A 20,662-nucleotide genomic window follows, 5' to 3' on the forward strand; every position below is an offset into this window, starting at 1 on the left:
TAGTTGGCTGCTCCCATGTTGGTGGCATAGATATTTACAATTGTTAGATTTTATTGTTGGATAGATCCTTTAAGTATGATATAGTTGGACAAGCATTAAGAGATTAGAGCAAGATCTTTATGACCTGTGTGCACAATATAAACAATTTCTGTATTTTTCTATATTATATGTGATTAGTTATGTTTTAGGGTAACCAGGCACTATATCCTTCTAGGCTTATTCTGATGAGGGTAGACTTCAGCATGTATGTCCTGAGATTGTTGGAAAGTGTTTTAAAGTGTTTTAAGTGTTTTAAAATGTTTTCAACAAAAATAACTACCAAGAGAATTATAGTACAGCTGTATACATGTGTAGTCTAACAAGTATTTTAAATGTTTCTTCTTTGTTCCCAGAACTCTGTGCTCTGTTTCTTCAAAGGTTTTCTAATTTCTTGTTGAATTACCCTTTGTTTATTTAGTAAATGTTACCTATGAAATATTAACTGAAAATTTTGTGAGAATTTTTCTGCTAACATGAGAATACAAAGATACATTTTAGATTACATTCTTTATGCTTTAGCTTGATCATATCTTTACTTTCAACAAAGAATATGAGGTAAGAATACCTCTCTACTTGAAGATTTTCCAATTAATTTCTATATTTCTATTTTATAATTAAAAGCTGTGGTCCTTGGGGCGCCTCGGTGACTCAGTGGATTAAGCCGCTGCCTTTCACTCAGGTCATGATCCCAGGGTCCTGGGATCGAGCCCCGCATCGGGCTCTCTGCTCTGCGGGGAGCCTGCTTCTTTCTCTCTCTCTGCCTGCCTCTCACGGACTTGTGATCTCTGTCAAATAAACAAATTAAATAAATCTTTAAAAAAAAAATTTAGTCCTTGACATAAATAAATAAAACTAGATACTTCAAAAGACACTGTGCTTTACTGTGAGTGGGTACTCGTGCATGTGAATTGATGGGAGAGGAAGGAACATAAAAATGTAGAAAAGGAAATAGTTGGAACTAACTGATTTGTTGTAGTGTCCCCAGGGCAGGTATAATTTGGAAGCTGTCAGATTCCATTATGGGGGCTGTTGCCATCAATCAGAGCTGATATTTGTATAGCAGAGGTTAGTATAACTGTAATTATATGTATGTTTATTGAATCTAAAACGTGTGACATTTTAGCTTTATTCTTTAAATTAAAACATTCATGTAATCTATAAACTTGTTGGTTGAGTATGTGATTATGTATTTTAAAAAGGAAGATAGAATTCCTAAATCCTACAAATGGTTGCCTGGACTACATCTATAACATTAGAATGTGATTTGTAACAATTACAGGATGACTATTTTCATCAGAGAAGATGTATTAATGAAGCATTCTTGAATATTGCTCTTTAGTTTAATTAAAAGATCACTTCCATTTTCAACTAAGTGTACCATATTCATTAATTGTAAGACACAATTTAAAAATATACTTGATAGTGAAAACAACCATAAAACAAGTAACAAAATGACAATAAATACATATCTATCAATAATTACTTTGAATGTAAATGGACTGACTGCTCCAATCAAAAGCCATAGGGTGCATTGATAAATAAGACCCATTTATTGCTGCCTACAAGAGACTCATTTCACACTGAAAGACACTTGCAGATTGAAAGTAAGTGGATGGAGAAACAGTCATCATGCAAATGGAGTTGAAAGAAAGCTGGAATAGCAATACTTATATTGGACAAAAGAGACTTTAAAACAAGACTATAACAAAAGACAAAGAAGGACACTCTATAAGAATAAAAGAGACAATCCAACAAGAGGATATAACAATTGTAAATATTTGTGCACCTAAATACATAAAACAATTAATAACAAGGATGAAGTAATCAATAGTAATACATAATGGTAGAGGATTTTAACATCCCACTTGTATCAATGGACAGATCATCCAAGCAGAAAATGAACAAGGAAACAGTGGCTTTGAAAGATGCACTAGACCGGATGAACTTAACATACATATTCAGAACATTCCATCCTAAAACAGCGTTATATCCATTCTTTTCACGTGCACATGGAACATTCTCCAAAATAAATCACATATTAAGCCACAAAACAAGTCTCACCAAATTCAGAAAAACCAAATTCATACTATGCGTATTTTCAGACCACAACAGTATGTAAATAGAAATCAACCATAAGAAAAAATCAGGAAAGAGAACAAATATGTGAAAGTTAAATAATATGCTATTAAATAATGCATAGGTCAACCAAGAAATCAAAGAAGAAATCAAAAATCACATGGAAACAAAAGAGAATAGTGGTCCAAAATCTTTGAAACTCAGCAAAAGCGGTTCTAAGAGTGAAGTTCATAGCACTACAGGCCTACCTCAAGAAGAAAGAAAAATCTCAAATAAACAACCTAACATTACGCATAACAGAGCTAGAAAAAGAAAAACAAACCCAAACCCAGCAAAAGGAAAGAAATAATAAAGATTAGAGCAGAAATAAATGATGTGGAAACTGGAAAAACAGAACAGGTCAATGAAACAGGAGCTGGTTCTTTGAAAATATCAGCAAATTTGATAAACCTCTAGCCAGACTCATTGGAAAAAAAAAAAAGAGAGAGAGAGAGAAAAATCCAAATAAAATATCTAAAGAAAGAGAAGTAATAACAACCAGCACCACAGAAATACAAACAATTGTAACAGTATATTATGAAAACCTATATTCCAATAAATTGGACAACTTAGAAGAAATTAATAAATTCCTAAGAGCATATAATTTACAAAAACTAAAGCAGAAGAAAGAACGTTTAAACAGACTAATTACCAATAATGAAATTGAATCAGTAATCAAAAAACTCCTAACAAATGAAAGTCTAGGACCAGACAGCTTCACAAGCAAATTCTATAAACATTTAAAGAGTTAAATACATATTCTTCTCAAACTATTCAAAACAACGAAGTGGAAGAAAAACTTCTAAATTTATTCTCTGAGGCCAGTATCACCCTGATCCCAAAACCAGATGAAGGCACCCCCCCAAAAAAAAAACAAAAACCTCTAGGCCAGTATTTCTTAATACAGATACAAAAACCCTCAACAAAATATTAGCAAACTGAATCTAACAATATATTTTAAAAAATCATACACATGATCAATTGGGACATATACCTGGCATGAAAGGTGGTTCAGTATTCTCAAAACAATCAATGGGATATGTCACATCCATAGGGAGTAGGATAAAAACCATATGATCATTTCAATAGATGCAGCAAAACTATTTGACAATGTGCAATATCCATTTATGATTAAAAATCCTCTGCAAAATAGGTCTAAAGGGAACATACCTCAACATATTAAAGGCCTTATATGGAAAACTCACAGCCAATATCATATTCAGTGGTGAAAAACTGAGAGTGTTCCCCCTAGGGTCAAGAACAAGAGAAGGATGTCCAGTCTCAGCCCTTATATTCAAAATAGTACAAGAGGTCTTAGCCACAGCAGTTAGACAACATAAGGAATGAAGGCATCCAGATTGATAAGGAAGGAGTAAAACTATCACTATTTGTAGTTGACATGATACTGTATAGAGAGAAGACCACCAAAAACTTACTGGAACTGATAAGTAAATTCAATAAAGTTGCAGGATGCAAAATGAATGTACAGAAATCTTTTGCATTTCTACATGCTAAAAATGAAGCAGTAGAAAGTAAAATTTTAAAATAATCCTACTTATAATTACATCAAAAACAATAAAATACTTAGGAATAAACTTAATCCAGGAGGTGAAAGACCTGCACTCCGAAAACTATGAGACACTGATGATGGGCATTCTAGATGATGCAAAGGAATAGAAAAGGCACTCCATGGTCATGGGTTGGAAGAACAAATATTGTTAAAATGTCTCTACTGCCCAAAGCAATGTACACATTCAGTGCAATCCCTATCAAAATTCCAGTATTTTTCACAGAACTAGAATGAACAATCTAAAATTTGTATGGAACCACAAAAGACCCTGAATAGCCAAAGTAGTCTTGAAAAAAGAACAAAACTGGAGGTATCCCTATTCCAGATTTCAAGTAATCTTACAAAGCAGTAGTAATTAAAATAGTGTGGTACTGGCATAAGAACACACATAGATCAATGGAGCAGAATAGAAAACCCAGAAGAAAGCCCACAATTATATGATCAATTAATGTTCAACAAAGGAGGCAAGAATATACATTGGGAAAAAGTCTTTTCAACACATGGTGTTGGGAAAACTGACAGCTACATTCAAAAGAATGAAACTGGAGCACTCTCTTTCACCATACACAAAAATACAAATGGATTAAACACCTAAATATGAGACCTGAAAGTGTAAAATGGCTTGAAGAGAGCACAGGCAATAATTTCTGACATTGGCCATAGCAAAATTTTTCTGGATATGTCTCCTAAGGAAGGGAAATAAAAGTAAAAATAAATGAACTATTGGGATTATATCAAAATAAATAGTTCTGCATGGTAAAGGAAACAACAAAACTAAAAGGTAACCCACCTAATGGGAGATGATATTTGCAAATGACATAACTGATAAGGGGTTAGTATCCAAAATATATTTAAAAAATACAACTCAACATCCAGAAAACAAATAATCCAATTTGGAAATGGGCAGAAGACATGGGCAGACATTTCTTCAAAGAAAACATATAGATGGCCAACAGACACATGAAAGGATGTGCAGCATCACTTGTCATCAGGGATGTGTAAATCACAACCACAATGAGATATCAACTCACACCTGTCAGAATAGCTAAAATCAAGAAGCAAGTGTTGAAGAGGTTGTTGACAAAGTAATCCTTGTGCACTGTTGGTGGGATTGAAAATTGGTGCAGCCACTGTGGGAAACAGTATGGAAGTTTCCCAAAACGTTCCTCAAAAAATTAAAAATAAAACTAACCTATTATCCCTTAATCAGGATATTGGCTATTTATCCCCAAAATACCGAAACACTACTTCAAAGCAATACATGCACCCCTATGTTTAGTATGGCATCATTTACAAAGCCAAACTATGGAAGCAACCCAAGTGTCCATCAATAAATTAACAGATAAAAAGGAGGTGGTAAACATAATGGAATATATTCAGTCTTAAAAAAGAATGAAATCTTGCCATTTGCAACAACATGAATAGAGCTAGACAGTATAATGTTAAGTGAACTAAGTCAGAGAAATACAAATACCATATGCTCTCATTCATCTGTGGAATTTAAAAAACAAAAAGCAAAGGAAAAAAAAAAGGACAGAGAAACAAACCAAGAAACAGACTGTTAACTACAGAGAACAAACTGATGATTACTAGAGGGGACCTGGGTGGAAGAGTGGATGAAATAGGTGATGGGGATTAAAGAATACACTTATCATGAAGAAAAGAAAAATTTCCTTGATAGTGTTTGTTTTTTTTTAACCTTCTTACTGACACTTACAGTGATGGTGTAGCTTATAATAATGGCTCCTGAGAATTGATGAAATAATAGTATTACATTATTAATCTATGGGATTTTAATGACTATATTTTGGTACTTTAGCATTCTATTTTTTTAAAAAGTCATTTATGTAATTAGTTTAAACATTTTCCCCCATTTTTTATAGTCTAAGTATAAAATTTCAAAATCACCTCTGAATTTTATAAAGGCAAGAAAATATGCTTTTATTTTTAAAATTTCTTATATTATTTAATATATTATTTTTATTGCTATAAAATTGGTTTATAACATATTACTTTCAGGTGTGCAACATAATAATTTATTCTTTGTATACACAACGAAGTGATCACCACAGTGAGTTTGTTTATCGTTCATCACCGTATACTGCACCACCTTCACCCATTTTACCCCACCCCAACCTCTTCCCTTATGATAACCACTAATCTGTTCTCTGTATTGGTAAGTTGTGTTTGGTCTTGTTTGTTCATTTGTTTTGTTTTTTAGATTCCTCATATAAGTGAAATGATTAGAGTACTTGTCGTTCTCTAATTTATTTCCCTTAGCATAATATCCTCAGGGTCTATACATATTATTGCAAATAGTTAAGTTTCCTTCTGTATTTTGTGACTGTTATTCCATTGTGTGTGTACATCTTTCTCCATTCATCCATTAATGAACACTTAGGTTGCTTCCATATCTTGGCTACTGTAAATAATTTGAAATCAGGGATGCCTCTCACTTAGTACTTCTTTCTCAAGATTGCTTTGTGTATTCTGGGTCTTTTATGGTTTCATACATATTTTAGAATTTTTCATTCTAGTTCTGTGAAAAATGCTGTTAGGATTTTGATATGGATTACATTGAATCTGTAGATTTTTTTAAAGATTTTATTTATTTATTTGACAGAGAGAGCGAGATCATAAGTAGGCAAAGAGGCAGGCAGAGAGAGAGGGGAAAGCAGGCTCCCTGCCAAGCAGGGAGCCCAATGGAGGCCTCAATCCCAGGATCCTGAGATCATGACCTGGGTCGAAGGCAGAGGCTTAACCCACTGAGCCACCCAGGTTCCCCGAATCTGTAGGTTTTTTAACAATATTAATTCTTCCAATCCATGAACACAGAATATCTTACTAATTATTAGGGTCTCCATCAATTTCTTTCATCAGTGTCTTATAGTTTTCAGTATGTAGATTTTTCAGTTCCTTGGTTAAATTTATTCCCTGGTATTTTATTCATTTTGATGTAATTGTAAATGGGATTATTTTCTTCATTTCTATTATAGTTTGTTATTAATTTATAGAAATAAAATAGATTCCTATCTATTCGTTTGGTATCCTGTAACTTTACTGAATTAATTTATTAGTTTTAACAGGGTTTGTTTTTTTTTTTTGGTGGAGTCCTTAAGGTTTTCTATATATAGTATCATGTCTTCTGATACTGATATAGTGACAGTTTCACTACTTCCTTTCCAATTTGGATACCATAGAAATAGAGAGGATCATAAGAGACTACTATGAACAATCATATATCAGCAAATTGGACAACCTAGAAAAAATGGATAAATTCCTAGAAACATACAATCTACTGACTCATGGAGAAAGAGAAAATATAAACAGACCAATACATCATATTAGTAGAATGAAAGAGAAAAATCATACCATAATCTTATTAAATGCAGAAAAAAATTTTGACAAAATTTAATGTCTTCACATTCCCTCATGTTCTTTGCAGCATTATCAACAGTAGCCAAGACAAGGGAACAACCCAAGTGTCCCCCATTGGATGAATGGGAAGGAAAATGTAGTGTATATGTACAATGGAATATTGATCAGCCATAGAAAGGAAGGAAACTCAAACTTTTCGACATGGATGGACCTTGAGGACATTATACTAGGTGAAATAAAACAGAGAATGACCAATACTGTGTGTTCTAACTTAAATGTAGAATATAAAAAAGATGAACTTAAATAGTAGAGTGGAATTTCGGGAAATGAGGAAATATTGGTCAAGGGATATAAACTGTAAGATGAATATGTTCTCAGGATTTGATGTACAGCATGCTAATTGTAGTTTGCAATGCTATAATATTAATATTAATATTAATGTTTAAGTGAACTACCAGATGATTTGGTTCTGCCAGGTCTCAGGTCATTTGGTATTTCTATCAAATGGATAAGCATTTTAAAACTAAAGACACCAAATTTTTGACACAATGGTTGTATATAACATCGCGACTGTGCCATTTTCCCAGTGGACAAGATAAAACTGGAACAGTTTCAAGTAATGATTTTTGTGTTTCTGAGGGAATAAGTACATGTATTGAGAGAAATTTAAGTTGACAGTAAAAATGTTGACGGTTAACCCATGCCCCAATATAAGAGCAGATGGAAATGTCTTGCATGAGTTCCAATTCATTAAGCAAATGTGACACTTCATGTTCTAGACATTTTAAGTTCAGGGAATTGAAGTGATGAAATAGTAATATAAATGAAGCCTCTTCTCACTGTGCTGAAAGTAAAGTATAATAAAATGCTAAAATGGATTTTCAAGGTTTCATCAGTATAGCTTTCTGATATCTGAAAAATTTGATTTACAATTTGTTGCCACATTGTCATCGCTGAAAGTTAATTATAAGACAGTATAAGCATCATATTCTAAGTTCATGGTGAGGTAGGTAGTCAAGCTTTATTATTTAAAAGTGTACCCTGTATCATTCCTAACATTCATGACTTAATAAGCTTACTTATTTAAATTTTTATATTAAATATACAGTGTATGAGAATTGTTGTTTTGAAAACAGATAGGCTTGTCTTCCAGGATTTTGAATGAAAAGGGTTGTTAATAAGTAATCCCTATATTTTGGATTATTCTAAAGTTGTCGTTATTCAAAGTAGAAGTTCAATTTGAATTTGTTCCAAGAGATTTTAATTCACAGTGAATGTTTTTACCCATTTTAGATCTCAAAATTTATTATACATGTTTATACTTAATTCCAGCAGCATATCCTTTCTGTAAAATTTGTTGTGATCTCAACATTGCCATTCAGCTTTAGCAACTTTGAACTAAGTAACTTTGGATTTATAGTATTTCGTATCTTAGATACGATTCACTAGTTTGTTAATTTCTCTTCAAGTACAGCTTCGAAATTTTGTCATTGATACAGTTCATTTCATAATGATAGCAGTGGTATCTCTAATAATGCAACAGGTCATATTGGCACATCATGTTTTGGATTTGTTAAGGAGTTTATATATAACTTGTACCAATCTAACAATTAAAAATAAAACAAAAATCAAGGTAATTATTGTCCCCATAGGTGACTTAACCAGATGTGAAACAACAAAAGTGTTGAAAGAACACTCTGACCCTCATCTCAGTGAACCCCTTCAAAGCACAGTTCAACTGTGATTGTCATCGGTCTCTAATCCTGATGAGAAACTGTAGTTTTGATTTATCTAGTATTCTTTGAATTGTCCACATATTGGCTCATTTCCTAATGTAGTATTACTATAGTAGAAGGTATTATTAAACTTGTCATCTTTTTCTCTGCAACAGGATGATTTTAGAGGAGACAGTTTAATGTGTGAAAAGCAAAGAGAATTTTCATTATAGTTTCATGTTAAATGGTCTGCTACTGTGAGGCTCACATAAATGCCTTGGGCTTAACCTCCTGCTCTACACGCCGTGGAATCTCCAGTGACTGTCTTTGGGTTGCAGTTGTGTGCCAGTTAGGCTGTATTGTTTGTATTATTTTTGGTACAAAATAGTGCATATACTAGTTGATACTAAAGGGCAATTTTTTGAAAACTGTGTGTCCGTAGTAAAGTTTCCTTCACATTTGGGTAGGTATAAACAGGTGACTATTCCTGGAGTGGATTCTTGGTTTCCTTCTTATTGCCTTTTAACATTTAGTTCACTTCATTGTCCCTTTTCAGGTAAAGGCCATTATCATTGTATGCAGTTTAAAAGATAGAATTGTTTGTTTTTGTTTTGTTTATTTTTTTTAAAGATTTTATTTACTGGAGACAGGGAGGGGCAGAGGGAGAGGGACAAGCTGACTCCCCGCCAAGCAGAGAGCCCAAAGCAGGTTCAATCCCAGGACACTGGGATTATGACCTGAGCCAACCAGGCACCCAGAATCATTTGTTTTTTTACATCATAAGACACTTTTCAAAAAAGCTTTGTATTTTGTACACTTTACTATAATTTTTTGACAGACTGTTATCTTTGAGTTTTAAATAACTGCTTAATGTCACACCTTACATGAAGCTAAATGAAATGAAATATTACTCTTGAAATGACAGTGTCTACAGTGAATTACATATCATCCTGGGATATTTTAAACACTTTTTCTTTGATCTGTATAAAGGTTGCCAATCATAATTCTTTTTGAATGACACATTTGTAATTTATATAAACTATGTGACTTTTTCTCTTTTTTTATTTTATCTTATCTTACAGATGCTGGTGACCACCCCAGAAAAATGGGATGTAGTGACAAGAAAGAGTGTCGGAGATGTAGCTCTTTCCCAAATTGTAAAGCTCCTTATTCTTGATGAAGTTCATTTGCTGCATGAAGATAGAGGACCAGTCTTAGAAAGCATTGTGGCACGTACTTTACGGCAGGTAAGTGGAAGTTATTTTTAAGCTTGTTTTGGAGGGATGTTTTTAAGCTTAAATATAGTGTTCAAGAATATTAATATGTATTATTCATGGGAATAAAGACAATTTTAGTATGGAGAAAACTTTAGGTATTTTATTTTCATATTGAAAGTACTCTTTCTTCCTTCCTTACAAGTCTTATTTTATTGAAGTCTCTAAAAATTAACCAAAGTAAATACAAGAAAACTTCTAAACCGTTTTTGCAAAGCCAATATTGTAATATTGTCTGTGAAGTGTTAAAGATATAACAGAACATAGGCAAATATTAGTGATTTCCTTCATTTTTCTCCCTGCCTTCTACCCTCTGAAAAAATCTGAACATGATTTATAAATTTTCTGGTATACTAGATCAAATAAAATATAAATCACCTCGTATGCATAATCTTAATCATTATTTTTTTAAAAAAGACATGTGTGCACAGTCTCTAGTTTTGGAGCTTTGTGGCTATTCATTAATAGTCCAAACAAAGACTGGTAAATTTACCAGTGTATCATGATTATTTTCTGCCAGCCCCTATTTTCATTAAGTAAAAAGATAAAGTGTCTCAGAATGCCCATGAGTATTAAAAATGGCGTTTGTTGTTAGATTTTACCTGTATAGAAAATAAATGAAAACTAGTTGCATCATTTCTTTTATACTTCATATGCTAAACAGCTCTGATCCAGGTCTAGATTTGGGAATTTAATATAAAAAATGGAGTGCAAAATTTTAAAAAGTTAATATTGCATTTTAAAATGCTTTAAAATATTGTGTTTTCATCTGGTAAATCCACCATAAAATTCTAGATGGTTAATAATTTAGCTATATCAGGGATGCCTGGTTGGCTCAGTTGAGCGTCTGCCTTTGGCTCCGGTCAGGTACCAGGGTCCTGGGATGGAGTCCAGCATCAGGCTCCCTCCCTGCTCAGTGGGGAGCAAGCTTCTCCCTCTGCCTTTGCCCCTCCCTCAGCTCCTGAGCACTTTCTCTGTCTCTTTCTCTCTCAAATAAATAAAACATTTTTTTAAAAATGATAATTTAGCTATATCAAACAAAACTTTGTTAGTACATTAAAGAAGACATAAGACGGGATTTTTTCATAACCTTGAGATAGAGAACCTCTAAGCAAAATTGAAAACTCCAAAGGTTGTAAAGGGAATATGTGGCCAGTTAAGACTCCTCCAAAAAGTTAAAAAATAAGACAAAATAATAAATTATTTGTAGCAATACAATAAATTTGTTTTATATTTAATAGTTATTAGAAATTAATAAGAAATACAAACTTTAAAAATTTGGAAAAATCATTTCACAGTAAAAATAAACATACTGAGCATTATAGAAAAGATGCTTAAAGGGACATGAGAGTTTTACCAGATTGACAAAAGTGAAAAAATGTAATTTGAAAGCACCCGCTAAAATCAACTCTGTGAGCCACCGGGTGGCTCAGTGGGTTAAATATCTGCCTTCGGCTCAGGTCATGATCCTGGGGTCAGGTCAGGGTCCTGGGATCAAGCCCCGCATCAGACTCTCTGCTCAGCAGGGAGCCTGCTTCTCCCTCTCCCTCTGCCTGCTGCTCTGCCTACTTGTGCTCTTCTATCTCTCTGTCAAATAAATAAATAAAATCTTTAAAAACAATAAAATCAACCCTGTGTTTTTACTTCTAGGGAGCTAATATATAGAAATAATAGCACAAACATATAGATATAATAACACCAGTGTTCTCTGTAGCTTTCTTGTTAATGCAAAATATGCTAGAAGCAACCGAGATGTCCAACAAAAGATGAAGTGGTTTAATAAATTATATTCGTACCATAAAATGCTGCATTACAGCCTTTAAAAAGAATGAGGTAGAGCTGTATGAACTGGACTTGAAAGATAGATTATATTCTCATTGAAATAGGAAGCTGTCCTCTATATATAGCACAATCCCATTTATGTAAAGGAAAAAATATACGATATATTTATTTTCTCATTCATTAAACTAATGAACGTATGCCAACCACATAGTTCTAGGTGCTATGGGTATAGTTAACAGAGTTCTTGCTTATCTTTAGATATTAAGTTTAGGTAGAGTAGGATGCATAGTCACAGAAGAATGTGCTACAAATTATAAAGGTGCTTTGCTAACAGAGATGGAATTCAACGGTTGTTTGGGACATGTTCGTATTTTACCATATTAATTTAAAAAACATGTATACATATACACATAAACACACATGCATAAAATGCAAAAGTCTGAAATACTCAAAATGACAAAAATCGGAGATTTTAGCTAATATCCAACGTAAGAATTTCAAGGATACGAATAGTTGTGAGACACAGGTGAAGCATGGAGAAGCCTGGAACTGCTTTCCAGGTCCTTTCTTGCCATTTTGGATTGGCTCTGGTTCAGATTTTACATAGGAGGTCTCAAAAAGAAGCATGCAGGGCATCATCTGCAGAAAAGAGAGCTATTTTAATCATTAAGTGTTTTATTTTATAGCATGATACTTATATAGCTTAGTGATGTTTTTCAGGGAGCCATGCCATAGGAATCCATACATTCTAGGATTAATTACGTTAAGCCGCCTAGAGAGACCGCATCCATCAACTAAAAGCATTATGAAGATAAGCACTTTCCTGTAACTAGAGAACATTAGAGGCCAAATGAATATCCTTAGTACATTTACCAGGAGGTCTGCAATAGCAAGTTTACAAGGGGATTTGACTAGGACATCTTTCCCGAGTACCTCTAGTTAAGGGAGCAAATAGATTGCAGACCTGCTGCTAATACTTCTGTATATATGTACACAGACACGTGTCATTATCTATTTCTCATATATATATGATATATGTGCAATATAAATTTATAAATATTTTGTTAACTTTATAAAGGTATAATTTTCCATATATAGTCTGTTATAAACCATATAAAGTTAAATGTATATAAACTAAATATATAAAATGGATTACAGGTTTGTTTATTACATATGTAATACAATTATAGAAATGTATACCATAATATATGATACAGGAATATAGTTTATAATATATATAACATCTAAATATATAATATATATGATAATATGTTTATCATACACAGTGATATCTCTCATCACATAATGAAACTCTGCTTCTGTGATTTAGCACTATTCTCATAAACTTGATGGATTGCTCTTTGTTATCTGAAGAAAAACGTTTAAATTCCTTATCTGGACATTAAAGACTATTGTGATCTATTTGTCTAACTTAACTTATGCATATTCCTTAGCTGTAATAGGTTCCAGCCACACAAAACTATGCATTCCTTCTTCTCTATTTCCTTTCCAATACCATTGACTCTTTTCCAGAGATGAAATTCATCTCACTGGAGCAGAATGTGTTATCAGTTATGAGATTAAAGGTTATAAATACAGAATTACATATCTTCATCACTCCACACATTCATCTGTTGAAAACCTGATATCCTTTTGAATCTGCCAAATATCACTTCTTATTTTAAGTGTTTCCTAGTACAAAATTCAAAATGAATTACACCTTTTCTGGATTCCCTTTCTGCTCCTTTACACAGTTTTAGCTCTTACCACTATTGTCCTTATAATTTCACTACTTGCTATAATTAATTATGTTTTCACTTTTATCCTTTACTAGATTTTAATACCCTTGATAGAAGGAGGTATTTGATTCTTCTTATTTCTTAATATGCTATGACAAAGCTCATAACTGTGGTTATTAAAAAGCAAAGGTCCTGTTTTTATTTGTTCCTTTTAATTACCAGATGCCCCCAGTAGATGGCAGTGTTTTATATAGCACATCAACATTTGTAACTGAAGTACGGTTAGAAGCTATTCTAATACCGTCTTGGTTGTGTTCAGGTTCAGGTTCAGGTTCTGTGAGTTGGTATTAGGGACCAAATTCACAACACACTTGGCATGACTGACAGGAATTTGGAAGAGAAAATTGTAGTAAAGGCCAAATCTGTTGTATATAACAATGCTGAACTAATACTAGTTGTCTTCTTAACTGTAATAACTTCAATTTTATTTAGGGGCAAATATCATTAAAAACTTACTGCATAGTTTTGGGCTAATGATACAGAAGAAGCTGTAAAATATTAAAATTTTTATAGTTTTCGGGGTGCCTGGGTGGCTCAGTGGGTTAAGCCTCTGCCTTCAGCTCAGGTCATGGTCTCAGGGTCCTGGGATCAAGCCCCACATCGGGCTCCCTGCTCAACGGGGATCCTGCTTCTCCCTCTCCCCCTGCCTGCAGCTCTGCCTACTTGTACTCTCTCTCCATCTCTTTGTCAAGTAAATAAATAAAATCTTGAAAAAGATTTTTTGTAACTTTGAACAATTAATACTTTTTAGGTGGATGTGTGTAGTTTATAGAACTTTGAGATTTGGTTTAACATAAAGTTCCAAGTTAATCTCATTTAAAAGAAAGTAATTCACGTATAGGCTATTATATATATTGAGAATAATAGGATTATGCCTTTAGATAAAAAATAGAGTAGTTTTAAATCGGATTTTTCACAGAAAAATATCTGGTGTTTGCAGAGTATCATGTATTTGACATGGAAATACTCTAAAAATATGTTCAGTAACTTTTATGTTGTAAGTAACTATTTTATTTTATTTTTTTAAAAGATGTTATTTACTTATTTGACAGAAATCACAAGCAGGCAGAGAGGCAGGCAGAGATAGAGAGGGGGAAGCAGGCTCCCTGCCAAGCAGAGAGCCTAATGCAGGGCTCGATCCCAGGACCCTGGGATCATGACCTGAACCAAAGGCAGAGACTTTAACCCACTGAACCATCCAGGCACCCCTCTAAATAATTATTTTAAAGCCAAAAATTACTTTTATTTCCTTTCAAATCACCACCAGTACTACCTAGAACTATTGTGTGTAATTAAAATCCTCATTCTAATCAGTATAAAAGATTCTCATCACAATATGTAAAGGAAGTTTCTTAAGTAATAGGTATATTCATTGTTTCCCCCATAGAGGGTTCTCTTGTTTTTAATTGGGTTTGTTTGGGATTTTGTTGCTATTCATAAGATTTTTTTAGTGAATGCAAATCCATGGTCAGATGTTGTATATGTATTTATACTCTAACTTCCATCTACCTCTATCACGTTTTAATCCTTTCTCCTTATGTTTTTGCAGTCTCTGTATGTATAGATCTCTGTCTTATTCATTGTATCCACATTACCTAAAATTTAGGTCCTAAGCCAGTGTTGATAGATGGCTAATTCTGAAAGTATTCATATTACTCACATTGAAGTCCTTTGCTTATATCCACTGAGTTTTTTAGACTGAGCTAACTTATCAACAGCCTTCTCAGAAACCTCTGAAGTTACTGATAGTAACCTCATAGGATCATAATGATATATTTTAATCACAAAGTGAGTAGAAATTTGGGGCCATTCCTTGGTTTTATGTTTCTGAGTATGTTACACTGTAATCAGAGAACGTGGCCTATTTTTTTTTTTTTTTTCGGTTTTGGAACTTACTGAGTTTTTTGTGACTTAATAATATATTTAATTGTTTCAAGATTCCTATAGCTATTTAATGTAAATTCCCATGTGTATTTTTCAGTATGGTGGGTAGAAAGTGCTCTTATGTGTCTATTAAATCAAGGTTGTGAATTACGACCCACAGAGTCAGACACAGGAGGATTCCCGACCTCTAAACTCAGTTCCGTCCACTCTCTCCTCTCATCATCTGCTTTCTGTTCAGCTTGTTACAGTCCTCCTTTGCACTTACTTTTTCTTCTGTTTGAAGGTTTTTATCCCCTGATCATCCCTCATATTTCTTTTTTTTTTTTTTTAAGATTTTATTTATTTATTTGACAGGCAGAGATCACAAGTAGGCAGAGAAGCAGGCAGAGAGAGGGAGGAGGAAGCAGGCTCCCCGCTGAGCAGAGAGCCCGATGCGGGGCTCGATCCCAGGACCCTGAGATCATGACCTGAGCCGAAGGCAGAGGATTAACCCACTGAGCCACCCAGGCGCCCCGATCCCTCATATTTCTTTAGCGATGATTTTCTTCCTTATCCCACCTAAGGTGGGACCCCTCCCATGCTACTTTTTATGCCATTACCCTGTTTTGTTTCACTCATGGCACTTAGCGATACCTGATAATGCCTAATTTGTTTATGAGTTTATGGTTGTCTCTCACTAAAATGTCAGCTCTTTGATTGTAAATACCCTGTTATGTTTACTGCATACTGTTATGTTTATTGTTATTTCCTGGTCCATCCTTGCCCTCACTCCAAAATGCATTTAGTTATACAATTGAAATCTGTTGACTGACTAATGAAATGGCAAAATCTTCTCTGACCTTATTTAAAATGCTGTGCTTGCTCCTCTGTAAGGAGTATTTGTTTGTTTGTTTGTTTACTCCCTTTTCTGACTATCTGTTGTTATATATTTTATTATTGAATCCCTTCTAGTAATAATGAACATCAAATTGGAACATACTTTGTCCCCTTTTTATTGTGAAAGCAGGTTTATAAAATCCTCACTAAAAATGAATGAACAGTGAATGAACAGTAATTTAACAAAATATGATTTCCAAGGCTTATTGAGTTGTTTTCTGGTTAATATCACCTAGAGGTAAAACTTTCTGAAGTATATTCAAAACCATATTTTGAAAATTCTCTTATTTATCCTTTTTCTTATTTATTTTCTTATTTTTTCATTTTCTTCTGTAAATTTAGGTAATTTATACATTTTTAAATAATTTTTACAAATCCACTGATTTGTAAGTTTAAGGAACAAATGGAACTGTTTCTTTAACCAGTCTGTAACTCTGCCAGACAAATGTTTATGTTGATTCAGTACTTGATAAACTCCGTTTAGGACTTTTGCCAGGGAGATTGTTTTTATATCCAGACAAATACCTTTAATTTGAAAGGAAAGTTGGTTTACAAGTTGCAGTTCTGATTCTCTCACAGAAGTGCTAAGAATCTTCTAAGGAGCTGTATATATTTCATAGGTGATGTTTTGTTTACCCTTCTGATAGGCCCAGATATAACCTCTAAACTCATCTCTAAACTTACAGAAAGAGTTTGGAAGTTACAGGGCCACAATTTCTCTTATACTTATAAGAAACATTTGTGTTGGGGAGTATACCCAGGCATTTGGATTTTTTCCAGCCTGTATGTACATTGTATTACAGCACGCAGGGAGAAATCTGGCCTTAGGAATTGCTCACTTAGGTGCAGAAAACTGAGGATACCAGCATGATGCAAGCAGATTTTGACCAAAGAAGAAACATAGGAAACTGAAGAAATAATTAAAATATTTACCCAAATGTCCTTTCATAAACCCCCTTATTTTACTTACGATAACAAGAGAGAATGACATATATTTCTAGATTTTAAAAAATAATGATAAGGTTAAATCTTTTATATGCATTCTCTCATTGGTCGATTAACTTGCCAAATTCATTCTAAATCATGTGTACTTTTTCATATCACATCAGAGGTTTTCAAACCTCAGATAAGAAACCAGTTTTCCAAATCAGACTTCTATTTAGAAGGGAGGCATACGGGGTGCCTGGGTGGCTCAGTGGGTTAAGCCTCTGCCTTTGGCTCAGGTTATGATCCCAGGGTCCTGGGATTGAGCCCCACATCAGGCTCTCAGCTCAACAGGGAGCCTGCCTTACCCCCCCTCCGCCTGCCCCTCTGCCTACTCTGACCTCCGTCTTTCAAATAAATAAATAAAATCTTTAAAAAATAATAATAATTTTTTAAAATATTTAATAACTTTTTTAAAAATTCAAAAAATAGAATCTTTTAATAAAAGGGAAGTATACAAAATATGAAAGCAGAAGAAATACAAAAATCACAGACGGAAAGATTATTATAAGGACATGGGCTGCAGAATGCTACCCAATATTTCTCCAGAACCCTTGAGTATAATGAATGGTCCTTTACTGTATCATAGTAATGATATAAATTATTCCCCTTAGGAACATTTTGTATCCTAATTCAAAATGGGAAGTTTGTATGTGATTAAAATGATTCTTTCTTTTGGCAAATACGAACATCCGTATTGCTAACATCGAGAACTTGAATAATGTAATTAATATGGTAAGGTGATCAAAAATGTAGAATTGCATATCCTATGAATAGGTAAATCTCAGGTCTCCATGCAACATTTTCTCAAAGCAGAAATTGAACACATCAGAGGCTTTATAAAATAAAATAGAAATTTAGAAATAACTTTTATATGATAAAATAATATATATACATCTATATAGATGTATATGCACACATACATACATATAATACATGCATGCACACATACATTCTACACTTTTATACCTGTTAAAATGAAAACTGAAAACTTAACCAACTGAAAGATTAATCTCCTGCCATTTAGAGGTGAGTAAGTGATCATGGAAGTAAAGGAGAGAAGAGAGAGGGATAGCACTCTTATATACCTAGAATTATAATGCAGAGTAAGAATTATACTCTTAAATGAAACGGGAATGGAGGGACCATAAATAAGTTAATTATTAAATGTTAAATGTTAGACAGTTTTAAATAGAATATTCTAACAAAAACAAATGGGAAAATAATAAAGCTGAAAATATTAACTTAATTATGAAATAACAAATTTTTTTAAAAAACTGAGTAAAATAAAGAAACCTCACAAGTCTAATCACAAGTAGAAAACCATTGAGTCAACAAAATTAGAAATGATAAAGACCTTTTACAGAATGTTTAGAAACTTAACAGGATGACAATACTATAAACCGTCATGAATTAGACCCGAAAACATAATTGAGAGAGAGAACTGGACATTGCTGAGTGCTTATGAGCAGCTCAATGGACAGACTCCTCTTTCACGGTCATTTCTGCATTTCTTTCTTTTTTTTTTTAATGTTCAGTTAGCTACCGTATAGTACATAATTAGTCCTGATGCAGTGTTCAGTGATTCAGTAGTTAATTAAGTATAACACCCAGTGCTCATCACGGCACGTGCTCTCCTCAGTACCCATCACCCTGTTCCCTCTCCCCCCATGTTCTGTCACCTCCCTCCTCCAGTTCATACCATCAGTTCTTTGTAAGTGCAGCACCTTAAACTCACCATCCTTTCTGGCCTCCCTCCCTGTCCGTTTTCTGGGATTAGAACCATTACCTGCGCTCAGCATGCCTTCCCTGATTTACCTGGGTTTAATCAGTGATCTCTCTCCATTATTCTCACAGTTTTCAGAAAGTGCTGCTATTAATCGGACACATCATAATGTTTGTTGTCATTATTACGCATAGACTCTAAGCTCCTGCTCTGTTGGCACCGTGCCTGCTATTAAGAGCTTAGCAGATAGTTGGTGAACAAATTAAATCAGTGTTACCAGCAGTGCTCAGAAACAAAATGAGAATATTACCCTACACCAATGAACACACAAAATGTGGCTCAATACACTTTTTGAGTAGTTTGTAATTTTTTCCAAAGTTTTGGCTGTTATTCCCTGCAATCAAACTTTCTGTTATGAATATAAAATTATTTTAATATAAGGTGCTTAATGATAATTTGTTAAGCCAATTTGAAAACTTCTCCTGTGTGGTATTTGTTTCTCAGAATTTCGTCTGTTTCACTGATATGCTCAACTATATGTTGCTATGATATAACAAAAGGAATACTATATAAAAGGTGAAGAATTATGGACTAAGTAAGCAATCTATAATTAGGGAAGGAAAATGCTTTTATAAATGAGTCTTCAAGAATTTTTTTTAAAGCCCCTGGAGAAATACGTGAGTGCCTGAGTCAGTTAGGCGTCTGACTTTTGATTTCTCCTCAGGTCATGATCTCCAGATTGTGAGTTGGAGCCTTGCATCGTGCTCCATGGTAGGCATGGAGCCTGCTTAAGATTCTCTCTCTCCCTTTGCCTCTGCCTCTCCCCACCTCTAAAATAAATAGTTAATTAATTAAAAAATAAATTTTTAAATTGTCCCTGGAAATATTTTTTTGAAGATTTTATTTATTCATCTGACAGAGAGAGATACAGCAAAAGAGGGAACACAAGCAGGGGAGTGGGAAAGGGAGAAGCAGGATTCCAACCGAGCAGAGAGCCCGATGTGGGGCTCGATCCCAGGACCCTGGGATCATGACCTGAGCCGAAGGTAGACACTTAACGACTGAGCCACCAAGGTGCCCCAGAAATAATTTTTCATTGAATGTATTGTAACACGTAGTTTCCAATGTTTCTGTCTTGCAGTTGTCATGCATTTTAAATTTAAATTTATAAAACATTAGAAATATTTTACCTTACTTATTTTGGACTTTTATGTGTTTAGTTTTTAGCACCTGAATTTATAAATTGGTAAAATTTAGACTAACATCTAATCCATGTATGTCACTTACCTTGTTATATTTTTAGAAAACAAAACAAAACAAAAACAAAAATCCTTTTAACTAATAGGATTTTCCAGTTGAGAAAATCTACTAAAATCACATTTTTAATTAGATTATTCCTGATGCCAGATTTAGGCGAGTTTTCTTTCATTTTATCTGCCTTTTAGACTATGTGTTGTGTTTAAACTATGTTTAGACTATGTGTTGGTTGGGGGGGAGTCCTGTTTTGTTGTAAATGTTTC

General features: G+C 33.7%; 1 protein-coding gene across 1 annotated transcript in view; it reads left to right on the forward strand.

Moving 5' to 3' along the window:
- The window catches only part of ASCC3 (activating signal cointegrator 1 complex subunit 3), a 343,681-nt gene that overhangs the window by 123,827 nt on the left and 199,192 nt on the right, over positions 1-20,662 (forward strand). The window contains exon 11 of the mRNA XM_044245000.1: positions 9,900-10,064. Coding sequence (XP_044100935.1) covers positions 9,900-10,064 — 165 coding nt within the window. The remainder of the gene's footprint in view (positions 1-9,899; positions 10,065-20,662) is intronic.

Source organism: Neovison vison, chromosome 1 (assembly GCF_020171115.1).
Source record: "Neovison vison isolate M4711 chromosome 1, ASM_NN_V1, whole genome shotgun sequence".
Classification (NCBI taxonomy): Eukaryota; Metazoa; Chordata; class Mammalia; order Carnivora; family Mustelidae; genus Neogale; species Neogale vison.